This window comes from Rhinolophus sinicus, chromosome 15, assembly GCF_057876585.1.
Source record: "Rhinolophus sinicus isolate RSI-liver-muscle chromosome 15, RSI-T2T, whole genome shotgun sequence".
Taxonomy (NCBI): Eukaryota; Metazoa; Chordata; class Mammalia; order Chiroptera; family Rhinolophidae; genus Rhinolophus; species Rhinolophus sinicus.
This window is the reverse complement of record NC_142515.1, coordinates 26,618,888-26,642,875: the sequence shown is the minus strand read 5'-3', so window position 1 is coordinate 26,642,875 and position 23,988 is coordinate 26,618,888. Positions and strand designations below refer to the sequence as shown.

Genomic DNA, 23,988 nt, shown 5'->3' with positions numbered 1-23,988 from the left:
AAAGGATCCTTGGACAGGCTGTAGCTTTTTAGTGACACCGGGATGGACTGCACTCTCAGCTGGGCATCTTCTTCCCCCAAATCAAAGATCATTTCAAAAGGGAAGAGAATATGAAGAAAGTATCCTTCCGCCGGGGCCTTTAAGGAGGAGCCTTGAGTTGCTGACTGCAGACTAACCCACAGCAGAGAAAGAGCAGACCCAACAACCCATAGCCACAAACTGGAGGACAGCAAAACAAAAATAGTCCATTTCAAGAGGCCCAAGGTCAGATTCTCCCCTCATTCTCTGCAAGGCACCACAGAAGCCCCAGAGGTCAATGACTTACCATCAGCGAGGCCACCACATCAAGAACAGCAAGGAGGATGCAGTGACTTCCCTTTTGCTGTGAGGATCCGACTCTCCCCCACTCTAAGAGCTGCTGCCTGTGACGTAGACGCCTGTTGTGCCATGGCCAGGCTCTGAGCCCTTGCAACCAGGGCCCCGTGACCTGTATCGAAACAGCTCCCAGGGCCTGGGCTGCAGCCGGCTCATCCAACCAGAACACCAAGGGACAGGGCAGCAGGCACGGAGCAGAACCAACTGCAGGGGGCGGGTTTGAAGTTCATATTCCCGGAACCAACCCCCTGAAATTCTGGTTCAGTAGGTCTGGAGTGAGACCCAGGCACCTGTGTTTTGACAAAGTGCAGAGACAATGCCAGTGCCCAGCTTGACTTGGGAACCTGTGGTCTAGACGACTCAGGGACGCTTTATTGTCCCTGAACCTTTCTCTTCCGTAAAGTCTCTTCATCCTTCTCGTCTCGGTGAGGAAGAGGAGAGTGGGGAAAGGAGACTTAGAGGAAAGCAAAGCGAAGTGGAGAGCATTCTAGAGTCTAAAGACCCTAGGTTCCGAAGTGAGCTGCTCCCAATCCTTAAGCAAGTCATTTAATCCCTCTGAACCTCAGTTTTCTCATCTGTGGAATGGCGGTAAAACCACCTACCTACTCAGGGTTGGGGGGGACGATAAATACACAGAAAGGACCCAAATGCATTACACACAGCAACTGTGATAAAAGCATTCATCGATTAGCTCTCTCCATGAGGAGAAGGACGGGTGAAGGTAGTTCTCCGTGTGATGAAGATCTTTGCAAGAGACACCACAAATGTAAATAATTGACTTAATTAGGCATAAAGGGGAAGAAAAAAATAAACTGCAACAACAGAAAACTGCAGTAAGGGGGGGCCGTGAGTTCAGATTACATGGGGAGAGTGGAGAGATGCACAGAGCAAGCTTACAACCCTGTCTCTGGAAGGCTACAGAGAGATGTGGTTGGGAGGGAATCAACAGATAGTTACAAAGATTTAGGCACAATGTGTCATGGAGATTTATTGCAACATTGTTTATATAGGAAAAATTTGAAATTACCTAAAGGTATTTTTTCATTTTCTTTAACATTATAATGTACATATATTACTTTATTTCAGGGGGGAAAAATGTTCCTTTTTAGATTTAGGAAATTTTGGAATCTATTTGATTGGCTGAAAGCATTTTTAAATATCTCAATTGTTTTTCTTAAACTCCAGTTTAACATTCAGATTAGAACATGAATAGCAACAAAGGAAGGCCAGATAAGGGCATATCCGTTTAAATTTTCCCCATAGGAACATAAGGCAAAATACATTATGGGATACCATCAGAACTTCTGAAACACAAAGGACATGAGGAACGATGGGGAGGCAAAGAGAAAATAATTCATATAAAGATGCAGACAAGATCTCTAGTGTAATGCTAAATAATATTAGGAGAATTAGGTTTAGTGCTTACCTACCCCCTCAACATACACAAACGCGGGCGCGCACACACACACACACACACACACACACACACACACAGTTATGAGAACTTCTGAAATAAAACTCAGTATTACCCACTAAGTCCTTTCCCACATAGACTAACAGAATCTATTTCTGTATTGCTGCGAGATTTGCAGCAAAGAATAGAACTCCAGTAAAGAGGAAATAATTTCTGTACTGTAACTGGGTTTTTCTCACTTCCTTCTTTTAAAGCAATCACCCAACAAGTCCAAAAATTTTTGAACAATAGTACAGTTTTCTATGTACTGGGTATAGATCAACTGCAGACATTTTGGAACTCAGCTGAATCAGTTAAAAGGTTCTGGGTAATTTGCCTTCTCAGAAAACTTATAATGATATATTACAGTGCTGGGGGCTGGAAGCAGCCTTCCAAATCATCTGGTCCAACCCCATCATTTCACAGATGAAACTCTTGGAAAACAAACTAGCTGCTCCAACACACTGAAGACTCTAATTAAAATATCTGCTCAATTTTAAGGTAGCTGACAAATTTGGACAGGGGTGGATGGGAAATAAAACCTCCAAAACATTTTTAGTGGAATAGCAATTATGATCAACGTACCTAATAAACAAAGAAGCCTTAGGGATTGTGATGAAAGTATACCCCCTCTCTAATATCAGGACCACATCTGGAAAACTAAGAGATTAAAAGTTGCCAGAGCTAGCACATGGAATCTGTGAGCAGGGACGTAGGAAGAGAAGTGGGGAGCTCTACCCTGAGTCTGTTGGCCTAAGCACCAAACACTGGTCGAATTTTATACATAAACTCCTGGGTGTCCAGGAGTCACCCTGATGTGATGGTGCCTCCATTTCCAGAAAAGTGAAGATTTCAGAAAATGGTCCATGCACAACAGAGGTACGTGGCCGCTGACCTGACAAAGGAAGGGGGGCTTAGACCCCTGCTCACTACTCAGTGGGTCCCAGCAGCAGCATCACCTGGGTTGTTTGTTAGAAATGCAAAACCCTGGGCCCCACTCAGACCTACAGAATCAGGATATGCATATTGACAAGATCCCCAGGGCTTCAAGAACACAGTCAAGCTTGAGAAGTACTTATTTAGATAACGGGGAGCAAGAGAAAGTGTAACTGCCGACCTGTAACCACAGTTAAGTGTCCGGAATAATTACCGCCATTACCAGCTCTAGTCACTAAAGCTTTGGATCTGTAAGCCTTATTGTAAATTTTAAATGGTCTAAAAGTTAGCCTGAATTTTACATGGTCTCAGTAAATATCTCATTAAGTAGTCGTGAATTTTCACAAAATATTTCAAAGAAAAACTACATAACTAAATATGCTGGGAGCTCTCACATTTTCAGGGGTTACATAGATTATGAATTGAGGCATTTTCCCTGCTAATTTCCGCGGGGGTCATAACAGAGACACGACCAACGTGTCTTCAGTTTTGAATTAGAAACCTCAGGGAGACCTGGTGAAGAAAGAAGACTGAATTCCAAATAGAAATGTGTTCCTGGTGAAAAGGAGGAACTTCACGTAAGGGAATTTTACAACCAAAAGGCTGTGAAGGTCACGTGATCCCATCCTAGTTCCAAAGCTGAACACCAGTCTCTGGCTCACACACTTCCAGGGATGTGGAAGTCACCTCCTCCAAAGGCCACTTCCTGAAATTTGTCTCCCTGGAACTTTCAATAGCCCTACAATCATCGCTTCCATTAGTTCATCCCCACTATCAATATTCCAGGACATTTCCCGCTGGGATTTTTTTTCTTTAAAACACAGAAAGTCAAAAACACGTTTCATGTATTTCATGTATTTGTTTCTCATGGGCCTGGGGCAGCTTGTAGTAGTGGGGTGTATGGCATTTTTATTTGCTTTTATTTTGAGGTACTTTAGGAAAACCTCATGTGCACAAGAGGAGTATTAATACACTATCACCGGTTACAGAGAATGTAACCAAAAACATACCTAGTATAGGGATAGTACTGTCCTTCAACACTTAGCCGGAAGCTTCCTGGGAGTCAAAGGTGGTATGAAAATGGGCAAGAAGGGAGTGCCTCAAAAATGTGTGAGACCCTCTGGCCTAGGGGAGTCAGAGATTATTAGCCCCAGAAAAGCGTCTTGGATTAAGTCTAATTCTTCCCCTTACAGAGAAGAAAACTGAAACCCAAAGAAGCTAAGTGACTTGCCCAATATCGGGCACGTAGTCAGCAGCAAAGCCAGGCCATAGAGTGTCCCTACCGCTGTTGAATGTTCTTGTTGCTACACTGCCAGACTCTGAATCTTAAATTTGTTAAGAAAGCTTGTCCAGCATAAAAATCAGAGCTATAGCACCACATTACTGGGCCCAAAGGCAATGGCTACAGACACTCCAAAAGCAAACCCAAGCCATCCTGCTGCACACAGAGACCTCAAATCCCAAAACACACAAGTCTAATACCAGATAAGAAAGTTTTACTGGAGCCATAAACCGTCCTTTCCTCCTCCCCACTTTCCTAGAATTCCATTTTGTTCCTACATATCCACTGATTCTGAACTCCAGAGATTTTTTCCACTAAGCGGCTTATTTTAATCTCCCATTAAAATAATCTCTTTCTGATGAGCAGTTATTTGCTCTCAGAACAGAAATACCACTGTGAAACACTTCATTCTTTCTGAAACACTTGAAACTAAAGGCTCATAACATACTGAGCCACAGTTGTTAGTAAAAAGTAAAATATTATAGGCGATCAATTTATCCAGGCGTCTAAACATTGGAAGTATCCAAACAAAAACAATATTTTAAAACTGCTTTTTACCATCTATTTTTTAAAATAACACCACTGTAATATTCCAAACAATCATCTGTTAGAGCATACAGCATGAGATGCCAATACAGTGACAATTCATCCATGGAGCTCTGAATAATTGGTTGGTGGGTCAAAGTGGCCTTCCCACAAGGTCATAATGGACTGTTGCAGTGACATAAGCTAATCCACAGAAACAATCAGTTATGTCTCAGTTCTTTGTAAATTTGGGCAGATCACAACCCCCTCAAAGCAATGGAGTGCGATCATGCAAGTATGAATTATGTGCTTTTTCTACCGTTGTGTCCTTTGGAAATAAAAATAAACAAACCGCAGAAAAATTAGTAACCCAGGTCCCAAGCATTTCAGGTGAGAGCCTTTATGCTAACACTAGTCATTTATATTACAAAATGAGCTGGGATCCCACTATGTTATAAGACATGGTCATATTTGCTGGTTTAAAGAAGCCTGTTCCTGAGATAAAGCATCTAAGAAGCTATGTTAGCTTTTCAAGGTCACTAAAAACTTGTGAATTCTTGATTCAATTCATTAAATGAGACAGGGGAGATGAACCAAATTAATGCCCAAATCACACCAGGGATAACAGAGTATCGCCCCATAATTTTCCAGGCTTCTTTGTTGGCGTCAGGTATATAAGATCTTAAATGGCAAGAGAACAGAAGAATAAAAACATAGTCTGCTATAGTCCACAGTGAAACAAAAATAGAAAACAAAAAGATGAAGAAAAGCTGTGACACGCATCCATCCAAGAGCACATTTTCCGTTGCTGTTAATCAGAGTTTATGTCACACTTCCTGGGGCCACTGGAAGTCATTAGCCCTGGCAGAGAGGATTGGAATTTTCCCACTTTAAAAGGAGAAGTAGAGCAAAAGACAAAGTAGGCTGGCGGGAAATAGAGGGGTTTCTCTAGAACCATGTTATCCAAAAGTGACAACTTTCCAACAAAAATCTTGAGGTCATGTGATGATAAATGGGGGTGGTTAGAAAGCAGGAAGACTGGCAGTTGTGTTCCTCATACCCCTACCAAACTAAGTTTCAGCCTCCCAGCCCCACAGCCCTCCAGGCTAGAACCTGTGTCCTGTGTCTTCCAAAGTGTGGAAAATTCTAGAAAGGCTTTTATCCTAGCACAGAACTAAGAGAAAGTGTCGTTTTCCTCTCCTGTAGCCCAGGAGACCTATCCTATCCCTATCCCATCCGAGTAATAGGCAGCTCTAAACCAATAAATATGACTGGGGCTCTTAACATAGTGAAATCCAGGTTCCTTTTGTAATATAAATGCCGATTGCTGATGCGACAGTGTCTCACCTGAAACGCCTGGGGCCTGGGTTAGTCATTTTTCTAGGACCTGCTTATCTTTACTTCAGAAAAGGCCCTTACCTTCAGAAATGGCCTTCTTCACAGCTGCCACGTAAGTCTCAGGCTCGTCATCACAGGTGAGCTCCTGCCAGTGCGCCCAATCTGGAAAGAAGTCCAGGAACTCCTCACTGTCCTGTACCCCGCAAAGCAGCCGCACCATGCGGTGTGGAGGGTGGAAGGCTCTCTGCAGCAGGGGGAGCAGGGCCGGCTGGCAGAAGTGCTGCACCAGCTCTGCAGATAACAGCACCACAATGCAGCGCGTGCTGAGAAAGAAGCTCAGGTCCTCAGCTGAGAAGGAGGTCCGGGGGCCCAGCCTATAAGTCAGCGTCTTCTGGCTGCGGACCTGCCGACTGGACAGGAAAAGGTCCTGGAGGTACTGGCACCATTCCTCAGCATCCGGGCTGTAGAAGAGGAGGATGTCACATCGTCGGGGCACCCCTGAGCAAGAAACAAGGCACGGAAGCATGTTAACATGCTGCTCCTTCGAGGGTGCCCCATCACCTGCAAGATATGCGATCCAAATGAGGAGCTGGGCACCCACAATCATTCAGGGTCTGCCTCCAGCATACCTGTCTGACCTCTTTCCCCATTTACAGTTGGTGTTACAACCATACCAGACTCTCTGTCTTTGCCCAGACATACAATGCCGTTTCAGATGTTTGCATCAGTTATTGCTTCTGCTGGCATACTCTTCCCCCCACAGCTAGTGCAGTACAGGATGACGATGATGAGGACGACGACGGCAAGCACTTATATAGAGCTTACTATGTTCCCGACACTCTTCCAAGCACATTGCCTAATAAACTCATTTAATCATCACGGTGACCTTCTAAGGTAGGTACTACTATTAGCCCCATTTTAAAGATGAGAAAACTGAGGTGTGGCAGAATCAGAATTTGAACTCAGACAGTTTGGCCCCAGAACCTGGTTCTTTCCCAAATCCAGTGGTGACAAGCACACGTACGGAATCAGCAGCCAGAGTTAGCATCTTGGCTCTGCAAAGTATTAGCTGTGTAACATTGGGCAAGTTAAATATTCTAAACCTCAGTTTACTTATCTGCAGATGGAAATATAACAGCGATATTTATCGGTGTTCTGTAAGCATTAAGTTCGATATTCCATGTAAAGTGCTAAGTATAGCACATGGCATGTAGTACCCTCAATAACTGGTAGCTGACGCCATTATCCTCACATTATTACAAACAACGCATTAATGTGAATGGTAAGCGTGGTTGAATGAATGCTTTAACCTATACAATACCATTCGTAAGGTGTCCCTTACCACACCTGGTCCGCAACACAGGCTTTCTTCTTCCTCTAATAAAGTACAAATGCCAGAAACAGAGTCAAAACCCTCAGAAAAGTATTGAGTTAAAAGGGGCTTTTGGGGAATCACTTGGCCCAAATGCCTCATTGACAGATAAAAGAAACACTTCAGCTATGAAGATGAAGGGAATTACTTAATTTCAAATTCAGTAATTAGTCACAGAGCCAGGACTGAAACTATTGAACAAATGGGTTAGGAGAATAACATCTCAAAAGGTCCCATACATTGCTGATAAAGAAGCTGTCAGTTGTGTTTTCAATAGGACTGACAAGTGATTTCAAAGAAATGAAGAAAAGGGAAGAGGATTTCCTAGAGCAGAAGTGCCCTTAAAGCAGCTTGGGTCTTAGAGCACGGACGGCCTTAGCAGGAAAGCAGTGACTTGACACTGCCCTGACTTTTATGAGGAGACAGTGAACCAAAGGCAAAACAGTTTTAAGATTGACAAATTCTGGGCCACTGGATTAAGTATTCATCTCACCCTGGATCCTGCCTCACCTTTTCCTGCTTCTCTGTTAACAACACATCGCAATATCTGTCATTAAAGACCTCTAGTCAAGGAAAGTTTAAATGTTAATAACAGGGAAACTGGGTGTGGAGTACATGAGAACGCTCTGTTAACTTCTTAGTTTTTCTATAAATCTAAAACTTCTAAACTAAAAGTTTAAATATACAACTTAAATAAAAAGCACCTATGGGATTAGTTTCTTCTATATGGAAAACATACTTAAAACATCTCATTCCTGGGGTTTTAGTGTTAAGTTTGGCCTCCCTTTAAGCAAAAGTACTTGAGAAGGAAGTGGTTAGTGCCTCAAATTAGTTAATATCACAACCTACTTGTTCACCAACTTGCAGAGTGGCTCCAGACCAATCTACAAAATCTAAGCAAATTTTGCCTCAATGTAAATGAGATCAACAAAAATCTCTCACCTTCCCGAATTTCACTCTGTTGCTGAAACTGAAAGCTGGGGAACTTGTAAACAAGTCCACAGTGGAAGTTAAAGCCCCTCCATAAGGTGCTGGGTAACAACACAGGACTAAATGCTTTGTCAGCAACTCTCTCGTGTGGAGGACACACCTTTCTTCCAGAATAACTCCCTTCCTTTAACCATAAGTCATTTATTCACATGTACCAAGTCAATGCTCTCATTTTTGGTTGCTTATGAAGAGAAATGAAATATGTGAACAAACAAGGAGTCCATAAATCCTAGACAGAGATGAGGAAGGGTCTTTGTCCTTGGAGAGCTTAAAGAACAGGTCTGGCTATAGAAGGAGAACGGAATGGATAACAGCAGAGCATGGGCTGGCTGGTGGCACCAGGGGGTGACAGTGGTAGTAAGAAACACAGTGACTGAGATTCGGAATCCACCCAAGGAGAGAACAAAGAGGAAGTGTCAGGGAGATGGTCAAAGTACCTAACCCAGACCATTTCTTCAGTCTGTAGGTGATGCTGCTACACCATTCGTCTGTCCTGGAGCCCCGTGTTTGAATCCAACAGCATACTGAAGAGGGATGTGATATAGAGGTGACCAGGATAGGGTGAGATCTGGAAACAATTCGTGTGAGGAGTTTCCAGACTCTGAAGATTTCAAGTTTAGAGACTTGAAAGGAGTCTTGAGGGACCTCAAGGATCATATGGAAGTTAATATCACGAAAAAGTAAAGGTCCCTTCAAGCCCCAATTTCCTGTAAGTACAGGGATCGCAGAAGGATCTGGTGATAAGAGAAGCCTTAGAAAGAGTGAGCAGGAAAAGGTGTGAGAGCTTTCTTCAAATACCTGGAGGCTGACACATGGAGGAAAATATTCCAGTCTTCACCCAATCAGATTTGGCCACTTGGGAAAGTCACTTACGGCCTTCCTCTCCTCTCTCTCATGTGTAAATACAAGAGATGCCATCAGGGGCCTTAGAGAATATTCCAGAATAGGCTGATTCCATTTCATTTTATCTTGCTTCTCAAGGTTTTTCAAGGACAGGGAGTCAAGATTTGGTTTCAACAAGCAAATATGCCTTTCAAAAAATAAAAGACTAATGATTACCCTTCAGTGGGAGGAAATTTAAGGAGACCACATGATTCAATCATAAAAAGGAATGAAGTACTGACTGATACATGTTACAACCTTGGTGAACCTTGAAAGTATTATGTTACATGAAAGAAGCCAGTCATAAAAGACCACATACGACATGACCCCATTCATATGAAAAGTCCAGAGCAGGGACATCTATAGAGACAGAAAGTAGAACTTAGGGCTGAGGAGGAGGAGGGATTAAGAGGGTGAGAGCTAAAGCATACAAAGTTTCTTTTTGAGGTGATGAAAATGTTCTAAAATTGACTGTGGTGATGGTTGTGCATATGTGTGAAAATACTAAAAACCACTGAATTGTACATTTTAAATGGGTGAATTGGATGGTATATGAATTATATCTCCCATCCAAATACTAACCAGGCCCGACCCTGCTTAGCTTCCACAATCAGATGAGATCGGGCGCGTTCAGGGTGGTATGGCCATAGGCTGAATTATATCTAATAAAGCTGTTTAAAAGAAGAAGAAGGAAGAAGAGAAAGAGGAAGAAGACGAGGAGGAGGAGGAGAGGGAGGAAGAAGAGAAGAACACATGGAAGAGTGGCCTTGATGACTCCAGAACCTATAGCATCTTGGCAAGAGATACTCTCACCACTGTGACCTGCCAGTATGGGTCACTGTACTTCCAGGCCTCAGGGAGACCTAGTGACACCAGAAACCCCAGCTCTAACCATTACAGACCTGCAGAAGCCACAGCAGAGCCCATAAATAGCCCCAGGTTTGGCCACTGGGCTTGAGGCCCCCTGCGAGTGGGAGCACACCCTCTAGCCTCCTTGGCCACATCCACTGAAGACATGCACACAGGACGCTAAAGGAGGGTTTTCTCTGCCTCCTCTGCCCAATGCCCGCCCCATCCCCCCATTTTTCTGCTTCCCAGACCTAACAGCTCAGGGCCTGTTACCAGGCATAGAAGAGGTGGGAGCTTCACTCACCTTACCGTCTTCTTCTCCCCACTCACCTGCTCCTTAAACACACCACCACACCTATTTACTGTTTCTCTACCTGGAGAACTCTTCCCCAGTCTTTACTCAAATGTCCCTTTCTCCATGAAACCTAACCTAGCAGCCTCATTTAAAAGTATAACCCCTGCCTGACCACTGCACTGTACACCTGAAGTTGAATAATATTATATGACAACTATAATGTAATATATATATAGTCACGGGATATGGAGAACAGCATAGGGAAGAGAGTTGATGGAATTGTAAATAGAGATATACGATGTCAGAGGGGCAATAGATCAGGGGAGGGGGGTTATCACTTTGTGAGGGGTGAAATGTCTAACAATGACATTGTTTTGTACACCTGAAACTAATTTCAAAAAAAAAAAAGTATAACCCCAAACCTCTTTACCCATTTCTATTGTTTTTCCACATATTTCTCATACCACGTATCTTACTTAAGTGTATTGCCTGCCTTCCCCACTACTCCATACGCTCTATGGGGACATGGCTTATGTCTGTTTCATTTACAGAATATACACCTGACACCTAGGACAGTGCCTACAAACAGGAAGCATACAATAATTATTTGTAGAATGAATGAATTCTGTCTAGATAACTCTTCTTCGGCTTTCAAACATAATGTGTGGACAATGAACTTATTATTACCAGCGGTTCCTTATTCACAATGCAGCTTCTCCTAACCTTCAGAGAGCCCAGCTAGGGCCACAAGGCTACCTTCCCACTCCCCTTAAATAGTGAGCCTGTATCACCAAATCTAATAGAACTGTCACCACTGGCCTTTTCCACCCCTACTTCCAAAGCACAACTATAAGGCTAGACCTCAGGGGGTCTAGGGAAAGCTGGCTCTTCATTCTAGTATCTACCCATATCATCCAAGAACAGCACCTTCTGGCCAACTATTTTTTATTTTCAAGATGCTTTTACATCCTGTTTTCACATGTTATCTCTACTAAAGCATCATAAGATGGGCCTGGAAAACACAAGTAAACCCATTTGCTAACATGGTAACTCTAATCTGCTCATCTAGTAATTCCGTTTGGTTACCGCTTTCCTTCACAAGACTATAAACTCCTCAAGAGGAGAGACTAGGCGGGTCCTCATTACCACTGAGAACATATTTAGGTGCATATTATTCGTTAACATGCATAGTAAGTGCTCATTAGTCGTCTCTGTTATCATTATTGCATGGTTCACCCTGGAGCTCAATGAGTGAGTAATCCGCGAAGTGTACACACCCATGAACCAAGAAGGGAACTCAAAGACTAATCAGAAAAGCCGCCTGGCACCTTTTGGTGGGTAGAGACCCAGTGGCCTCCACGACTCCCCCATTCCCCAAAGTTCTGTAAAGGACATAGGAAAAGTAGAGCTAAAGGAATGGTGTTCCTAAATAGAATTTCCATAGGAATATGGAAATTCTAGACCAAAAACAAAACCCAGAATGGGTAGAGGAAGCGGGATCAGGAAGATGGGCCCAAGGGACGCCTCGGAACTCCCAGCCCCACCTGATTGTCTGAGCGCCCCCTATCGGTCCCAGGATTGTTTCGCCGGCGCAAACAAGTCGGCTCACCGCCTTCTTTCAACTCGGACTCTAGGTTCACAGAGTTGGAAGAACAGGGGAAACGACCCTCAGGAACTCTGTGGGCTAGTGATGGAGGGAGAATAGGACACTTAGAAGAGAGGGACAGAGGAGGGTCAGGCAGGGGCTGCAGAGAATCGCGCAACACGCTTGGAAGGGGAATGTGAGAAAGTCAGGTGGTAAGTTTCCAATAGGGGAACTGGGAGAAAGAACAGAAAGAACACAGATCCCGCGCCAAAGAAGCCGACAGAGTTGGGAGCCGGACAGCGCTCGGAGGGCTGCGGGGGGCCGAGAGAGCGCGCGGAGAGAGAGAGGGGCGCGCCTGCGAGGAGGCCACGAGAGGGACCCGGCGCCCTGCCTACGCACCTGAGGCTGCCATGCCGCGGGACGCAGCTCACATGCCCGGCTCACTGCGTGCGCGGGGCCTGGTGCCGGGAGCCGGGAACCGGCCGCGTCCCTGGGTGCGGGGCCGGAGGGGACGCCAGCTCCGTGCAGCACCAGCCGCCGCTCTGGCGCTTCCTCCCGTCGGTCAAGGAAGACTCGCCGCGAGGGCGTGTCCACAGTGCCCGCCCCGCCTGCGCCTGCGGGGCTTAGCCGGCGGCACCTGCACCGGGGGCCGTTGGGGAGGGGAAGTGAGAACCCCCGTCCCGGCTGCCGGCCAGCCTCCCGCACGGCCTCCGCTCCCCTCATCGTTCAGGGTAGTGAGGAGGCTGGGGCTTCACGCCACGGGCGCTCCACTCCGGGTGAAACCAGCCGGTTCTTATTGCTACCAAAGGACAGCCCGAGGTGGAAGAGGTGTTGAGAGGGAAGGGAGGAAGGTTGAGCTGTCTGCTCCAGCCCAGTGACCTGGAGTGGGGTGGGGTAGGGGTTTATGAGTACAGCTGGCCAAACCATCTTCCCATCCCATGGGGCTTTCTCCCTGAGCCGCTGCCCCGGCAGGAAAAGGGAGGGGGCAGGAAGGGGAAGAGGCACCTTCCTTGGCACCTGGCCCTCGGTGCTTGGCGTTGCCCTTGATTACTCTCCAGTGACCTTTCTGTGACTCCTTGGACCAGGTCTCCTGATGGCACATGAAAATTAATGATCATCTCAATATGATAAATGTGTGCTATAGTTATCTTCGTCTTTTACGCATTTGAAGTAGCATCCATTACTGTCTCCATGTTAGAGCTGAAGAAGCGAGCCAAATATTGTATCTTGCTCAGACTCCCATAGGAAGTAAATGCTCCCCAGGGTTCCACATGGGCTGAGTCCAGAGCTAGACCTCTTGCTTAACCCTTGCGCTCACCCCGCCTCTTGTCCTCCTCCCTGTGCCTCCTTCTGTAGCTGGTCTCAGTAGCACTAGCCCCTTGGATCCTCAACAATGCAGCATCCAGAGGATGGATCCGGGGAGCAGAGATGAGGAAAAGATAGGGTTAGGCATAGGTGGATATCAATGAAATGGATTTAAGAATGGAAAGGCCAGGGTTGAGGCCGAGAATTCATTTTCTACTGCTGCTGTAACAAATTATCACAAATTTAGTGGCTTAAAATAACACAAATTTATTATCTTACTGTTCTGTATTTCAGAAATCCAACATGTGTGGCATGGGCTAAAATCAAGGGTTGGCAGTGTTGGTTTCCCTTCTGGGGTCTCTAGAGGAGAATCCATTTCTTTGCTTTTTCAATGTCTATAGAATACAAGCATTCCTTGGCTTGTGGCCCATCCCCTTCATCTTCAAAGCCAACAACATAATATCTCTCTGACCCTGGTTCTGGGACATCGCATCTCTCTCTGACACTTCCATCTGCCTCCCTCTTCCACTTTTAAGAACTCTAGAGATTGCATTGGTCCCACCCAGACAATCCAGGAAAATCACCCTATTTTAAGGTCAGCTGACTAGCAAATTACCATCTACAACCTTAATTTTCTTTTGCCATATAACATAATATATTCACAGGCTCTAGGGATTAGGATGTGGACATCTTTGGGGGGTGGGGGAGCCGTAGGATGTCATTACTCTGCCTACCACAAGCCTGTAATTCCAAAAAGGAGACGAAGTTGCTACCTGCTATACCGTATACCTATTCCCCATGTCCAGGACTTCTCTGCCCTCCAGACCAGGTTAGACACACACACGCACACACACACACACACACACACACACACACCACCCATCATACCCTGTCGCAGCCCTGTAATTTAGTAAAAATTACATAGATATTTTTATGCAATTACTTATTTTAACTTGTGTCTCCTCCATTCAACCTAAGCCCCTTAGAGGCAGGATCCAAGTCTACCTTATTCTCCATAGAACCTCCAGCACTTGGAGCCAACTGTGGCACAGAGAATATGCTCAGAAAGCATTTGAATGAGTGAATGAATGACTGTGATCAGGAAATCCTTAAATTTGGGAAACAAGGATAGAAAATCTTGCAGTGAAAATCTTGGAGCCCTAAGCTTGGAGGAGGGCAATATAAGATGTGAAAAATAGGTTGTATATAATAAAAGCCATCAGCGTAAGGAAAATGGTGAGCAAAAGTTTGGAAATGTTTAGTTTGAGGTGCCCATGGGTTGTCCTGGGCACCTTGTCAGACTTATTTCTTCTGAGGGTGTATTCCTTTCAGAAGAGAAAGATGGGGCTTACGACATGGCCAGATGTCACCCTTGGAACTGCAGCTGCATGAGTGGATAGGGAAGAGGAAATAGAGAATGAGAACTAGGCCTCACGGGAAGAGTCATGGGGAAGGGCCATGCTCAGGGACCAGAGAAAGAGGGTCTGCAAAGGAGAGCAGATTAACCAGAAATGTGGGAGAAGAGGCAGGCCAGAAAAACCAGGAAGACAAGGAAGGAGGGTTTTGAGGAGAAGGTTGTCAACAGTGTGAATCACTATGAGAGTTCTGGGCGAATGAAGTCTGCTGTAAAAATAACAGGCACATCTAGAAGTGCAACCCTGCACAGCAGAACCTGGACTGCTGGACGATGAGGTGAGGGAGTGGATGGTGAGGAAGGCAGCTGCAACAAGGGACAGAGATCTGGACTACAGACAGGGTCCCCAAATTCTTATTTCAGCCCTCTAAATTCTCTCCAAGCCCACTGTGGGCCTTGGGCAAGCTATAAACTCCAAAAGTCCTCTGTTTCCTCATGTGTACAAGGAGGGCATTCCAGCTTAGAAAACACTAAGGTTCTGTGTTCTGTGTAATACCCCATTTGAAGAACACTGCTTGAACGCTGGTCTTCTGGACTCTACCCTCTCCTGCATCCTCCCTCACTCTTCACAAGCATGTGGACCTGGGTGGTCTGTATTCCTTGTCAGACTCATTTCTTCTGAGGGTGTATTCATCCATTTGAGGTCATGTGCCCTGACCACTCCCTTCATCCCACCATCCAAATGCATGCTCCTCCTTCCAGTTCCTGATGTTAGGGAGAGAAGGCTGCTTTCTGCTTCCTAACCAAGAGAATCTGGACAGCTTTGAACCAAAAGGATACTTCTATGCATTCTATGCAACATACTTGTTACAACTGTTAGAAGGTATTTGCCAGTCTTGGGTAAGGTCTCGGGTAAGGTCAGCTGTTCAAAATCTGAACATTCCCGCTGCTGCACAGCCCTGACCTGGGGAATTTGGCCCAGAAGGGGACTCAGAGGCCATATTCCCTTGGGGAGATGACTAGTCCCTGACCCTGGCAATTCCACCCGTTTCTTTGTAGAGCAGGTGGGTTTGGATTGGGGAAGTGGTATCTGTTAGTTTCTGCATCTCCACTCGATGGTTTTTGCAGAACGTGGAGGGGAGGGCAGCTGCCCCTTCAAAGGTCCGGGCTCTGTGCCTGAGCACTGACTCTTGGGGCAGGCTCTGCAGCCCCAAACAGCCCAGGATGGGTACTAAGCAGAATGGAGAACCCGGACTTGTTGGCTTGGCAAACAGGAAGGGCCAGAGAGGTGACCATGTGTCATCGAAGGAACAGAGGGTTGAGGAAGGGGGAAGAAATCCCTGGTTTTTACATATTCAAGGTGTAATTTCTCAAGCCTGGGGACCAGGCCTTTGCCCTGGTTATCAAGATCACACTTGCTAGGGCAAAAGGTAGAAGTAGGGGAGCATGCCACAGTAGATGCTCTTAATTCATCTCAATTCTCTTAATTATCCTATGAGGGAGGTACTAATAGTATACCCATTTTACAGATAAGAAAGTTAAATAACTTGCCCAAGGGCACATAGCTAGTAAATTACAAAGCTGAGTTTTCAACCCAGATGGTCTGGCTCCAGAATTCATGCTTCTGCCCACTAGAGCAAGTGGAAAACACTTGAAGCAGGGCCTGCTGTAATCAGAAGGGTCACACAAGTCACCACTGGCATGTATTGGCATCACCTCCCATTGCAGGGGGGCAGAGCAATAGCTCTCTGGATCAAGTTCAGAGAAACAAATGTTGTTGGGCGTCCACTATGTGGCCAACTGCTCAGAGCGCTGTCACTTATTCAGGTTTCATGAATCTTTACCTCAAACCTGTAAGGTAGGCATATTATTATCATCCAATTTTACAGGTAAACTGAGACTCCAGTAAGGTAATCCATCTGACCCATGGCCACCTGGATTTGAAGTCAAAGCTAGATTTTGAAGTCAAATCTATTTGTTACACGAGAGCTGTCTTCTTGTCACATGTTATGATTCAGAAGCCACACCAGCTATTCTGTGCTAGATCCATGATCCCCAACCCACAAGTAACTTTTGTAACAAGAAAGAGAAGTGTCACAGAGATTAGTGGTTACACACCCAATATCTACTGTCCCCATGTTTCTGAAGAACAAAATCTCAGTTTTATTTGGGGGCAGCAATATGCCCAGCTAAAAGACTCCATTTCCCAGCCTGTCTTGCAACTTCGAGGAGGTTGATAAAATGTAAATTGAAGTCATTGCTTCAGCATCCAGAAAAGTTCTTTATAGGATTCTTAACTGCTGGCAGATACCCTTTTTGCCTTTCTCTCTCTCTCTCTCTCTCTCTCTCTCTCTCTCTCTCTCTCTCTCTCCCTCCCTCCCTCCCTCCCTCCCTCCCTCCCTCCCTCCCTCCCTCCCTCCCTCCTTCCCTCTCTCCCTCCCTCTTACCCTCGCTCCCTGTTCCTGCCTGGAATGTGGATGAAATGGCTGGAGATCCAACAGCCCTCCTACATTACAAGGTGACTGATGAATGGAAGCCACACACTAAAATATAATAGTAGACCAGGAAGGTGGGCAGTCTGTTTCCCTTCTGACCATGGAGACCAGGTCAAGCTCCAGGTTTCCCACCTCTTAATTCTTTTACATGAAAGAGAAATAAATACATCTCTGAGCCATGATTATTTGTGTACTCTGCTATATGTAACCAAACCTAATTCTTTACTTATATGAGCGTGAAAGCTAACATTTATTGCGCACCAACTGTAATCCATGAACTTTCTTATGCTATCTCAGTTAATCCTCACAATAATACTAGGTATTATCTCCACTTCACAGGTGAAGAAACTGAGATTCACAAATGTTAGATAATTTTTCCAGGGTCATTCAGCCGGTAACAGAACTGGGATTCAAACCCAGCTCAGTCTGAGCCCAGAGTTCATAGCCTTTCCATAGCACAGTGACATAGTGGGTGACTTCAGAGAGTTAATTAAAAGTAGTTTCTGAAGACACGTGGGTGCTCTCAAGTGGGAGATCACCATTGAGTCCTCAGTACCTCAAGTTGTGTGCAGATGGTGCCTTCATGTGTGCATGAAAGCATATCTTGCAGATTTTCTACTTCTGCCTTCTGAGGTGCTGAAGCAGAAAGTCTAGGCAGCTGTGATAAAAATTTTAGGACTTGGCCTTACAGACAATTAGAATGTCAGGGTCAGAACAGACCCTAAGAGGTCATTAGTGGACACATATGGAAACTAAGGCCAAGAGAGGCAAACTGACCTTTCTGACATCATACATTGAGTCGAAGGCAGAACCAGGATTAGAAACTTGGTCCTGATTCCTAGTCTGGTGTGTTTTTTAGCTACACCTGACCACCTATTTTTTTTTCCCCTACCAGTGAAAAAGAGCAACTGTAGAAAATTCTTTCCTCAATCTGATGCTTTAACTTTGCAGTTCTTTCCCATAAATCTACCTCAGTTCCTAGAGGGTTAAATCAAACTTGAATGCCTAGGATAAGCCCCACCTGATTGTGATGTATCATCCTTTTTATATGTTGCCAATTTACTCATATTTTGTTAAGGATCTGTGTTCATGGGGTATATTGGTCTATAATTTTCTTTCTTTAATGTCTTTTGTTAGTTTTTGGTATCAGGGTTAATCTAGCCTCATGGAACAAGTTTAGAAGTATTCCTTTCCCCTCTGTTTTCCAATAGAGAACTATCAGTGTTATTTCTTTCTTAAATATTTGTTAGAGTTAACCATTAACACTACCCAGACCTAAATTTTTCTTTGAGAAGGTTTTGCTAGAAATTTCAATTTCCTCAATAGATATAGGACCATTCCAATTTTATATTTCATCTTGTGCCAGTATTGGTAAATTGTATTTTTCACAGAACTTGTTCATTTGTTTTAAAAATGTATTGATATGAAGTCATTTATAATCTTTCCTTATTATACTTTTAATGTCTATAGAATTTGTAATGAAAGCCCCTTTTATTTTTGTTACTGGCAATTTGTCTCTCTCACTCTCTCTGTCTCCTCTTTCTCTCAGTCTAGGTAGAAGTTTATCAATTTTATTGATCTCTCCAAAGAAACTGCTTTAGGTTTTGTTAATTTTTCTATTATTGGTTCAGGGTTTTCATTGGGTTCACTTTGCTCTTGTCTAGCACCCTAAGGTTGAAACTTTGGTGACTGATTTTATTCCTTTCTTTTTTTCTAATACAAACACTTAAAGGTATAAATTTCCCCCAATTCAATACTTTAGCTGCATGTCCCAAGTTTTGATATGTTGCATTTTCATCATAATTTAGTTCAAAATATTTTCTAATGTACTCTGTGATTTTTTTCTTTGAGCTATAGGTTATTTAAAAGTGAGTTAATTTTCAAATATTCTGTTTTTTTAAGACATCGGTTTGTTATTTATTTCTAATTTAGTTCCAATACAGTCAGAAAGCAGACTCTGTATGATTTCAACTTTTGTAATTTATTGAGGTTTGCTTATGGTCCAATTTCTAACCTATCGTGGTGTGTGCGCAATATACATTTGAAAAGAATATATGTTCTACAGTTGTTGGGTCTACTGTCAATTAGCTCAAGATGACTGATAGTGTTATTCTGATAATCTATGTCTTTACTCATTTTTGTCTAGTTCTAGCAATTGCTGAGATATGTATGTACAAATCTCCAACTGTGATTGTGGAATTTTCTAATTCTCCCATTAATTCTGTTAATTTTTCTTTCATGTTTTTGAATCTCTGTTATTAGACATTATTAGGTATATACATATTTAGATTGTTATGTCTTTCTGATGAAATGAGCCTTTTATCTTTGGTAAATATTTCACAATACTTTTCTCTCTTTATTTATGGTGGTTCTCTTTGTCTTCATATCTACTTTATCTGAAGCTAATATAGCTATTGTATCATTCTTATCTTTACTGTTTACGTGACATAGTTTTGCACCCATTTACCTTCAACTTACCTGCATATTTTTATTTTTATTTTTTTTTAAGGAGGGTGCAGCTCACAGTGACCCATGTGGGGATTGCACTGGCAACCTCGGTGTTATCAGCGCCATGCTCTAACCAACTGAGCTAACCGGCCACCCCCTATCTGCATCTTAATATAATACTTCACTTATATCTCCAAAGTAGACAGAACATAGATGTTCTTTTTAAATCAGTTCTAACAATCTCTGCCTTTCAATTGGGGTATTTAGTCTCTTTACATTTAATGTGATTATTAATACGGACAGATTTATGTCTATCATTTTACTATTTATTTGCTTTTTGTCCCATCTGTATTTTGCTCTTCTATTGCTCCTTTCTTGACTACTTGCATTAATTGCATATACTTAAGAACTCCATTTTAATTTATATATTGACTATTTAGCCACACCTTTTAACTTTTAGTGGTTGTTCTAGGGATTAAAATACACATTCTTAATTTTTTAGTCTACCTAGAATTAACATTTTACTGCTTCTCATGAAATATAAGAAATTTGCCACCATTTAGAACCATTTATTCTTCCCCCACACCCTTATTTTATGTCAAAGTTGTATATATAAAATCTATATGTTTGTAATATGAACATCCACAAGACAATGTCATAATTTTTGCATCAAACTTTTTTTATACATGTTGTTTTAAAGTAATTAAAAGAGAAAACAGTCATTTATGTTTTTAGAAAAAAAGAAATATTTTAAATTGAATATATGTGGTGTTATTAAAAATCTATCACATTATAGTATTTTTTTCCTCCCTTTTGTATGACCTGGTGAAAACTCCATCCCAGATTGTGTCCCCAACCCAGGGAAGGAATTTGGGAATCTTTGTGATGAAAGCTCAAGGAATCTCAATGTTTGCCAAAACCTTTGCTGTAAAATGAATTTCAAAATAGAAGAAACAGGACACTGTTTTTCAAATTTCAATCATATGAAAACATCTTGACTAATGTTGTCATAGCTACGTTTCACATGTGTTATTATTTATTACAGCGCTTTATTTAACTTGAGCCATTTGTTTACTTAAATAAATTTATTTTTAAATGAAATCCTTATATGAATACCATAAAAGGAAAACCAGTATCCCTTGCCATAAAATCAAGATAACACAAATACTGGAAGGCCGCTAACTCTGTGGAAAAGAGAGTTTAGTAGGTGTTGGGGGTTCAAATCACACTAACACCAGAATGAAACTTTCTGTTTAGTTTAAACACAAGAACAGGAAGAATTGAAGGAATTGAAGGGAATAATTGTCTCATTATGTAATTGTTATTTCATGTGTCATGTCCATCTACTGTCTAAAATCATGTCTTGAACTAACTAATATCATTTTAGTAAGTATTTCATGGTATCAGAGGTGTCCTCTGATTGTAATTAAGAGCATTGGCTAAATTAAAAAAAAAAAAAAAGTCAGCAGAGGTTTGGGCAGAGTTTGGAGCTCTCCTCTCTTGCTCTCTCTTTTCTGAGATAACCCTCCTCACTTTCCAGCTGCTATATGCCCTGATCCTTCAAGACCATTGGACTGTAAATTGGCTGCCTCACAAGGTACAAACTGGGGCCTGCTATCTGGCAAAAAGCTATAAAACTGAGAAACCCAGTGCTGTTCCCTTTAACTAAATCTTGACTCCCTTTCAGTGTCTGCCTGCTTTTTGTTGCTCTCTAGTGCTTTTAGGTACTTGCTGTTTTTGTTTGTTTTGTCCAGAATTTATGGTGCTACCTGTGGGAGGGTTGGTCCAATAGGAGCTACTCTTCTATGGTCTGAATCTAAAACCACCAGCATCTCAAGCCCAAATATGAGCTAGATCAGCTGGACAGTAGCTTCAGGTGCCACTCCATAAAGAAGGCTAAAACATAAACACAAATAAATCAGAAACATGGTGCCAATTAACTCAAGTTTCCACAGGTTACTCCTTTGTAATAGATGAAATGCAAATTGTTTCTTCATTTGCTTAAGTAAACGCAGCCCTCAAGTGGATTTTTTTTTTTTTAAGGAGGGCACAGCTCACAGTGGCCAATATGTGGATTGAACCAGTTACCTTGGTGTTATTAGCACTATGCTCTAACCAACTGAGCTAACCAGCCACCCCTCCAGTGGATACTTAAGAACTAAAAATGTCCATTGAGCCAGATATGCCTCTAGGTCAATTCACACATATCTAATTCGTTCTTTCTAAAAGTTGCTTAATACTCCATAATACCATAATATATCAACTTTACTGTTGGAATTTCATGTTAAGTTCTTATTTTTCTACAAATTAAGTGAATCTTTTTGCTCCTACAAAGCCATGCTGCCATAAATGTCCTTGAATGTATTTCCTTTTTTTTTTTTTTCACAGAAATGCCCAGTCTATATTAGCCACTATTTTTTTCCTTTTTTTTTTTTTTTTTTTTTTGCCATTGTGCAAACATCATAGAGTACGCTTACACAAACCTAGATAGTATAGCTTATTACACACGGAGGCTGTGTGGTGTAGCCTATTGTTACTAGACTAGAAGCCTGTACAACACATTACTGTACAAAACAACATGAGATTAAATCAAGCACACGAGAAAATGATACAATCAAGCAAGAGATATGGTAAACACAAGATGTATGAGGCTGCTGCCGGTATAACATGGCATACTGTTTTCCAGCAAACTTTTCTTTTATAAATAGAAAGAATACACTCTAAAATAACAATAAAATGTATAGTATAGTAAATACATAATAAACTAGTAATACAGTCGTGTATCATCATTATCAAGTATTACACACTGTACATAATTACATATGCTATAGAGTTCAACTTTTCTTTCCTAAGTTCCTGAGACATAGCTCCAACTGCTGGCTAGATAATTAAAACTCAGTGTTTCCAAAACTGAAATCCATAAAACAGTTCTGATAGTCTCCATCTTGGTGCACGGCACCACCACCAAGCACCCATCATCCACCCAGTGGCTTAAGCCAATAGCCTGGGTCATCCTCTCTTCCTCTCTCCCCTTCACCACCCAGATCAAGTTCCCATGTTTAGTACATATGACTTTCTTGCTTCTTTGATTGCATTCTCTTCTCCCCATCCCCACCGACCCATGACCTAATTCAAGCCCCATCATCTCTTCTCTGGATGCCTGGATCAGCCTCCTAATTGGTCTTCCTGCCCGAAGTTTTTATCCCTCCAATTTATTTATTCTCCACCAGAATGATTTTTCCACAGCACTAGTCAGCATGTCCTTTGCCTGTTTAAAGCCCCCCAATGAATCTTTATAGTAGGTTTTAATCCCTATCTGTGTTATTTTCCTTCCTTTCCTCGCCATCTTTTCTCTCTACTTCCCGCTCCCAACGAACACCCACCCTCTGCTTGAAACATATTTACAGTTCCCTTGAATGGGCCTTGCTGTTTCACTTTCACACGTCCACACTCTGAACAATGTGCTCCCTGTGCTAGGACTGACCTCCCTCCCTCCCTTCCTCAGGACTCAGCTCAGAGAGCTTCTCTCTGGGTCACTTTCCCAGCTTCTCGCCCTCAATTTCCCCTGCCCCACTCCTTGCTACTCCAGCTTGTAGCACTTTATGGTGGCTTCTACTGTCTGTCTCCCCTGTGAAACAGACCTCCCTGGGGGTCCAGACTGTGTCTCGTGCACCATTGCACCCCCATTACCTGGCACACCATAGTTGCTCAGAAAATGTTGGCCAAATAAGTGAATAGGTGCTTGAAGGTCATGAACAGAGGGAGGAAAGAGGCAGAATTTGAGGAAATGACAGTGTTTGCTTTTAGTCATGGAAAGAATCATCAACCAGGGCAGCACGGTTTCTTTTTTAACATTCTCAAATATTGATGTATTAAATAAACATATAGTTTATATACAGATGCATTAAATAAACATATAAGTTTAAACTAAATATTTTTTTCTACTTAATTTTGTATAAACAAATGGTGACAGGGACCAAAAAATTATGAAAAGTTATGAGACAAAAACTTAACGTTAAGTAAATTCATTTTATGATTTGGGAAATACATGCAACATAATATTTAATGAAAAACCTTAACACAAAGCCACATATGACACAGTGTATAAATTGTCTAAAAATGTAGGCTCTACAGTCAGATCTAGGTTTGAATTCCAGCTCCCTACTTACTACTGTGTGGCATTGGATAAATTTCCTTCCTCCTCTGTTCCTTAGTTTCTTTTATTTTTGAATAAGGATAATAATGTTTCTGCCTCATAGGATTATTATGAAAAATCGCATGCTTTAGTATCTGTAAAGGGTTTAGAACAGTGGTTTGGCCCCGGTAAGTAGTCAAGAAATATTAATTGAACAATAATAATAGTTAACTATTGTTATTAGTATATTATTAAATTATTAATACTTAACTATTATTCATAAATTTATCTAATTATATTTTTTAATATATTATTGCTCAATCTATCCACTGAAAAGGAGTCTGGAAGGAAATATACATAAATATATGG

At 42.6% G+C, this 23,988-nt stretch overlaps 1 protein-coding gene across 2 annotated transcripts in view; it reads right to left on the bottom strand.

The window, feature by feature from the left end:
• Nucleotides 1–12,439, bottom strand: part of PIK3AP1 (phosphoinositide-3-kinase adaptor protein 1) — a 94,031-nt gene extending 81,592 nt beyond the window's left edge. Inside the window, exons 1-2 of one of the 2 annotated variants that reach the window (XM_019724783.3) lie at nucleotides 12,282–12,439; nucleotides 5,991–6,407 (exon numbers count right to left, since the gene is read on the bottom strand). In XM_019724783.3, coding sequence (XP_019580342.3) covers nucleotides 5,991–6,407; nucleotides 12,282–12,294 — 430 coding nt within the window. In that variant the 5' untranslated portion in view covers nucleotides 12,295–12,439. Of the gene's footprint in view, nucleotides 1–5,990; nucleotides 6,471–12,281 lie in introns of both variants that reach the window. The other variant, XM_019724782.3, reaches the window with a different exon arrangement.
• Nucleotides 12,440–23,988: the final 11,549 nt, after the last annotated feature.